This window comes from Balaenoptera borealis (assembly GCF_965194805.1).
Source record: "Balaenoptera borealis genome assembly, chromosome: 5".
Taxonomy (NCBI): domain Eukaryota; kingdom Metazoa; phylum Chordata; class Mammalia; order Artiodactyla; family Balaenopteridae; genus Balaenoptera; species Balaenoptera borealis.
The window spans coordinates 136137752-136144916 of NC_138862.1; the positions used below are offsets into that span (position 1 = coordinate 136137752).

The 7165-nt window shown below is 52.0% G+C and overlaps 1 protein-coding gene across 3 annotated transcripts in view; it reads left to right on the top strand.

The window, feature by feature from the left end:
* BTD (biotinidase) overlaps positions 1–7165 on the top strand; it is a 73366-nt gene that overhangs the window by 45374 nt on the left and 20827 nt on the right. For 2 of the 3 annotated variants that reach the window (XM_082392749.1, XM_082392748.1), the window contains exon 2: positions 5464–5728. In XM_082392749.1, the coding sequence (XP_082248875.1) occupies positions 5468–5728 (261 nt within the window). In that variant the 5' untranslated portion in view covers positions 5464–5467. Of the gene's footprint in view, positions 1–4612; positions 5363–5463; positions 5729–7165 lie in introns of those variants that run through there. The other variant, XM_082392750.1, reaches the window with a different exon arrangement.

Consider the following 7165-nt stretch of genomic DNA (forward strand, 5'->3'; position numbering starts at 1 on the left):
TTTCTGTCTGCACAACAAAGTGAAGAAAAGAGCCTTCTTCCATTAAACACCTGTGCATTTCAGGGGGAAGTTTTGTCTTAAATTATGAAGGTAATTTCCCATTTGAGGAAAAGAAAGGTGACATATTTAGGTTCAAGTGTCACGATTGCTCATTCGGTGTTCTAAGAGAAATTACTCCTGTCACCAGAAAGGGGCCCCAGTCCAAGGCCTGGTCCACGGTTACACTTTTGTATGTCACTCGCTTTTTGGAGATAACAGGTGGAATGTTTTTAAAAGAGGAATGACAATTCACCAGTTCAGCCGGGAGTTCCTGGTAATTTACTCACTGTTCCAAGTAAGTTCAGCCTTGAACCTCAGCATCACCCTCAGTTGCCACCTGACACACCCCCCTGAGGCATCAGAGTCTTGGTGGTGGATGGTTTGCACGAAGCTGTTCAAGCTACAACACTGTGGGGCTTTACATTGTTCCAGGGCCGGTCATGGACCAGCTCACTAAGCGCAGAGGCAGAGAACAAGAGGCTTTCTGGGAAATAAAGGTCTCTTTGGGGTTTCTTTAAATTCAGATTATGTAAGTTAGATGGAGATGGGCATTTCTCCTGCTTATGTAAAAGGATTTAGACAAGGAAATCACAAAACTCATGAGAATGGGTTTAGAACTATTTGGAACTTAACAGTATTTTTCATGGTGTCCTGTCACATACACGTAGAAACGTATACTGTGCTCGCTCCTAATGACTTAGCTGGTCCCTCAGCTTTGTTCCACAGGATATGACATTTCCTCTGCGAGCTCCCCAATCATGGGGCTGTCATTCTCCTTGACAAGTAAAGAGTGACAAGATCTTTTATTAAAACGATCAGTATGTCTATATATAAAATTTTAAGTGTATATACCTGCCTCTGAAATTATCTTATTAAGAATACCTTCATAATAATCCTTTCATTTTATTGCAAAAGACACGATTGTAATAGCATGGCTAGGAAGGAAACACAGCTAATTTTCAAGGTGACTCATTTAGCAAGATGGAAAACAAAAGCTCCTTGTGTGTAAAAATATCCAGTGATTGACATGTTACCAAATTTCCACAAAATAGATTTCCATGTAATTTAAGACTTTGATTTCTTTTCCTCATAGATCATAAGAACCCTCCTGACCAGGATTAGTGTCAGGGGAACATGTTTCCTTACGAACTGAGAAGCAGAGGCTTCTGTAGGGCGGTGAAAAGATCAGGATGCTTTTGCATGAAGATGTCACTCCAGCAGTGCTGCCCCCACCCCAGCAATGATTTCCTGGCTCGGCTCTCACTCTGCAGGCAGCGGGGAGTCACTGGGAGATTCTGAGCAGAGGAGCGTCTTGATTGACCTAGGCTTTAACCTGATCTCCACGGAGATGAGGCTGGAAGAGGGTGGGGCGGCTGTGGGAGCTGCCGGTTATCTCCCTCTGACTTCATTTTCTGCCGCCTTCCGTGGTCCCTGGTCCCTGGTCCCAGCCCACCGCTCTCCTGGCTGTTTCTTGAACCACCCGAAAGCTCCCACTCGGGCCTTTTGAGCGAGGACCCCTCTGCCTGGAACCCTCTTCCCCCGGCACCCACGGGCCTCCTCTCGCCCCTTCTTCGGACGCCGGCTTCTCCTGGAGCCCTTCCTGGTCTAAAACCTACCCCCACCCACGCCAGGCCCTCCCTGCCCCCTCCCCGTCTTTATGGCTCCTTCGTACTTATTGCCAAATGACACTTTAGGTGCAGTCAGTTGGCAATGACAACGGGGTTAATGTCCCAGTAAACCCATCGTAAGTTGAAAATATCATAGGTCAAAAATGCATTAGATACACACAGCCTCCCGGACATGCCAGCTCAGCCCCGCCCACCTCACACGTGCTCAGAACACTCACATTAGCCTGCACGTGGGCAGAACCCTCTAACACAAGGCCTAGTTTATAATAAAGGGTTGACTATTTCATGGAGTTTATGGAATACTGCACTGAAAGGGAAAAACAGGATGGAGTGCGGGTCCGGATGGTTGTCAGTGTATCTATCGGTTGTTCACCCCCGTGACTGGGGGCTGCAGCTGCCCTGCCCAGGATCAGAGAGAGGGTCGTACTGCACGCCGGTCCCCCAGGGAAAGTCCACATTCTGAATTCTGAGCACGGTTTCCACTGAACACATATGGCTTTCGCACCATCGTAAAGTCGAACCATCATGAGTGGGGGGACGATCTGTGTTGATTGTGGCAGTGTCCGCATACATGGGGAGGGTCCACTCGGAAGGGCTAGGCGCCTTCACCGCTGGGTCCCTGAGGCCTGCACCTCCATCTGGCACAGGCGGGTACCACGTGGATGTTGAAGTGAGCGCCCTCCCGGCCCCGCCGTCTCCCGCCCCCGCCTCAGTGGAGCACAGGACACAGGATGTGGGGGCACATTGTCACCTCAGTGGCGCCTTCACGCTGGGCCCTTCCTGGAGTTCAGACTCCCGTCAAATGCCTACGATGGAAGGAGGTTCGTAGCTAGCTTTTCAGACTGAGCATATATCTCCAGCCACCATTCTGTTTATGGTCCAGGCCCTGCCCTGCTCTGCAGGTGGATCCGTTGCTGGATCGCCAAGAACCTCGTGACTCCCAGGGACACCCCGGCCCCTCAGCCACCCCGTGAGCGCCGTCCTGAGCCAGCGCTGGGCCACCTGCGCCCTTGCATCCTGTCGCCTGCCAGCACCCCCTGCTGCCATCCAGGCCTTTCAAAGCCCCTGCCACGTAGAGAGGGAAAACCAGAACACCACTCTTCAGCAAGGGTGCACTCTGGTGCCTATTTTTATTTTAATGACTCATTCTCTCCTACCTCATTAGGCTTGCTTCTTTCAAGGGGGAATACCTGGCTGAATCTGCATAACCCCTTATTACTGACCTACCTCTGTTCACGCAGAAATGATTGCCACTCACGGCTCTCCTACCAGCCTCTTTTTGTAAATAATCTAAATTTATTTTCTCAAAGTAGAAAGAAAGGGGATACCTTGATGGTCCCACAATTTCCTTGTTTTGCTGCACTGCAAGGGCCTGAGATTTGATTGATTGATTGATTGATTGATGGCTGCGTTGGATCTTCGTTGCTGCGCACGGGCTTCAGTAGTTGTGGCACGCGGGCTTCAGTAGTTGTGGCATGTGGGCTCAGTAGCTGTGGCGCACGGGCTTAGTTGCTCCGCGGCATGTGGGATCTTCCTGGACCAGGGCTTGAACCCGTGTCCCCTGCATTGGCAAGTGGATTCTTAACCACTGCACCAACAGGGAAGCCCAGTCCCTGAGATTTAAACGAATGTTCTTTGTCCCCGCATCAGTGGCATGCAGCTCTTAGCTGAGGAAGGAGGACCCCGCAAACGCCACTCTCAGCTCCAGGACCTCCTGACCTGCCCCCACCAGGTCCTGGTTCATGTGCTCCCCCCACCACCCAGCCTTGTTTCCCCCCCTCTTAGTGAGGCCATGGCCTTATACTTTAGAAATATTGCGAATTTGACTTTGAAGATGAAAGTTTTCCCCTCAAACCACTCCCCATTGTCATCATTCTGAAACCAGAGCTGGAGTGGGAAACAGATTTTGAGACTTTAAAAATTATTCCTTGCTGGGACCTAGAGACTGTCATACAGAGTGAAGGAAGTCAGAAAGAGAGAAACATATACCGTATATTAACGCATATATGTGGAACCTAGAAAATGGTACAGATGAACTGGTTTGCAGGGCAGAAGTAGAGACAGAGACGTAGAGAACAAACGTATGGACACCAAGGGGGGAAAGCGGGGCTGGGGGGATGAATTGGGAGATTGGGATTGACATATATACACTAATATGTATAAAATAGATACCTAATAAGAACCTGCTGTATAAAAAACATAAAATAAAACTCAAAAAAAATTATTCCTTGCTGGTCTGCAGAGGCAAAATTCAGATAAGAGAGCTTACCAGTTATACTTGCGTTTCTACCCAAAAGCTCATGGCCGCTCAGTCAAAGGCCTCTTGTTCTGATCTTCCAACACTGCCCACAGTGCCCCAGACCAGCGGCAGCGCACCCCGGGGCCTGGCATTTGGATGGAACATTTCTTCCCTGAGGAAAGAAGTGACAGTTTGAGACGGGGCGGGGTTGGGATGGAGACTGCTGTCCACCCTGAGAAGTGCCTGAGTTTGCGGGGATTCTGACTGAGCACCCCGAGGCCGTGGTCTGCTGCTGAACCTAATTATGCTTGCTTTTGTTTGCGGAACTTTGAGAGAAAAAGAAATCTGTGGCGGCCCGGAGGGTCTGGTTTTGAAATGCAAACACGGGGGTTCTGAGTCAGACTTGGGCAGGGTGGCATTTTGTCTTTAAAGAGCAGCAATGTGGTTCCTCGATTTGTCTCTGCTGTCTTGACATTTAGTTGGATTCCTGGGCAATTGGTCGGCCCGGGCACATCTCCACGGAGCACGGGGGCCTGGCCTTGGCACTGCCTGGCAAGTCTGTGTGCTTGGGGAGGGACTGTGGCTGGGAGGCCAGGCCGATTTTCAAGGCAGAACTGTGTATAAAAACACACAGTGACACATAACTTCTAGAAATTAAAATGCCTATTCTTGGGAAAAAAAGGCACACATAAGTGTCATTGTAAGTTTACTTCTAATCTCTTACGGTAGGAGCTACAAAGCTGAGTTTGCTTTCTAGAAAATTCTAGTTTATTTTCTAGAAAGTTGCATTTTATTACTGCAAAAGGATTTTATTTCCAGATGAGTATGCTTTTTTTGAGCAGGAGTTTTGGAGTCCCAGAGACAGAGGTTGAGAAGGTGATGGTGTGCAATGGCAATTCTCAAGTTCAAGGAGGGGGAAAAAGTCATGCTTTGATGGGGAGACTTCTTTTTGACTGTCCATAAACTGGCATTTAAGTAGAAGTCAGCAGTTTCTCTGCACCAAGTTAAAGAATGTGGTGCTGGGTAAAGGGAGGCTTACGCTTTATATTCATTACTAACCAAAGAAAGGCAGGGAGAATTGTGACCCATCAGGTTTTTATGGCTAAGATGGCCGAGCTGTGTTATTAGGATCACGACAGTCACAGCTGGTGTAGATGGCTGACCTGTAGTATGTTTGTGTGTACTGAGGGCAGGCGGTGGGGTGGGGAGTATATCACAGAATTATCTATAATAATTAGAATAGCTATGATTGCCTAAATCTGAAGTGTGCAACTAGAAGAGTCCTGCTGGGGAAGCAAATTGTGGCAAACATTGGGTCTGTTGTGGAAATGTTCTGAAACCAGACTGTTAAAACAGTGAGCCATTTTAAACGTAACTCGCTACGTGTTTGGAGAGAAACACATACCCCCTTGTTAGGAACCTGAAACAAACTCTTTGAGCTGCAGCGTCACAGCCGGTGAGTTTGATTGCCGGGATTAATAAACCACAGCTAAGCAAGTCCCCATCTCGGCAGGATCCTGGATTCAGCTCTTTTCTCCTTGCCCCATTGCGTTCTAGATCGATGGTCTGCATCATGTCTGGAGCCAGCCGTCAGCTGGCTCTTTTCCTCTGCGGCTGTTGCGTGGCTGCCCTGGGGGTCCAGGCCGAGGAGCGCTGCCCGGCCGAGCGTCACCAGGCTCACCAGTACGTGGTTGCCGTGTACGAGCACCGGCCCATCCTGAGCCCGGACCCGCTGGCCCTCACCAGCCGCGAGCAGGCCTTGGAGCTCATGAACCAGAACCTCGACATCTACGAACAGCAAGTGACGATCGCGGCCCAAAAGGCAAGAAGTGCTCCCGGGTCAGCTGGTTCGCAGAGCAGGGCAGATTAGCCCTTGGTGTTGCGTTACCTCTGGGAAATGAGCCCGGCCGGTAAAGATGAGCCGAATGAGTCAGTCGGCTGGAGTCCCGCTACTGCGAGGCTGGTCTGCAGCATCAGCAGACCCTGCAAGGTTGGGAGGAGTGCAGAATTTGGGGCCTGCCCGAGACTTGCTGAGTCACAGTGTACATTTTAGCAGGATTCCCCAGGTGATGCTTCCCCTCCAGCCTGGGAAGCCCAGGGCCAGGCACGCGGTGGTGCCAGAAGAGTCGCTCGGTTGCTTGTAAACAAACGTGGGTGTCCGGCTCCCACGCCTCCCTGCAGAGTCAGCTGGGGAGCGCGCCGGGGCACTGGGATTTTTTAAGGTTCCCCGGTGTCTTCAGATGTGCAGAAACATCTGAAAGCCAGCAGGCACGACGGCCTCTCATGCTCTCGGAGGCTTTCAGCGATAACTAAAGTAGTAAGCGGCCCCAGAGCTGCGTTTGCTGCCTCCCGATGACGTGGGGCTCCTTTCTGGTCCCCGCGCCGGACCCCGAACGGCCTGAGAGTCCGTCAGTCCAGACACAACCCAGCCCAGCGGACAAAGGACGCCGGTGCCGCCTTTGTGAAGGCTTCCTGCGCGGCCCCTTTTCCGCTCCTGCCGGGAAGGGTGGGGCAGACGGGGGTGGGGGGTGTGGGAGCCAGAAGTCTGTGTAGGAACATGGCCTGCTGGGAGGGCAGTCTGGCCTTGAGCCCCGGCGGGGGCGGGGGACCCGCCCGGCTGCTGGAGGAAGCCCCGCTCCGCCCTGCCGGGACAGCAGGCGGGCTCCCTGCGAGCGGAGCGGCCCGCGTCTGTGAGTTCAGCGGGCAGAGCTGTGGTGCCTGCAGGTCCCGTCCGAACAGCCCCCGTCTCCGTTCAGGGTGGTCAGCACTTCCTGGACAACCACTGGCCATCGCTACCTTTTAAAATGTAGCCTGTAGTACCTATATACGTAACACACAAATGTTGGAAGGGCGCTTAAAGGCCGGTCCAGCTGTTCTGATGGGTGACACTGCTCTTTTTTTCCCAACCCGACGTCCAGCTTCCCCTGGACGCCTCCAGTGGCCCAGGACTCACTGCCCACTTGAGGACAGTGGGAACGTCTGGAAAGGGCTTCCTTTCTATGGGCAACAATCAGCCTCCCTGTGACTGCCACCCATCGTCCTGTCCTCCTGGCCAAACAGAACAGACTGAATCCCATCCCACACACGCCATCTTTCCCAGATCTGAGGACGGCCCCAGCATGTCTCCCAGGCTGTGTCTCTCCAGTCCCACCCACAGTTCCCTAAGGGATGCGGTCCCAGCCCTGTCCCCCAAGCCTTTCCGGGTTACGTCCGTGCCCTGAGCTGCACGCGGTTTTGCCGAGGGCAGGGCGGAGGAGAC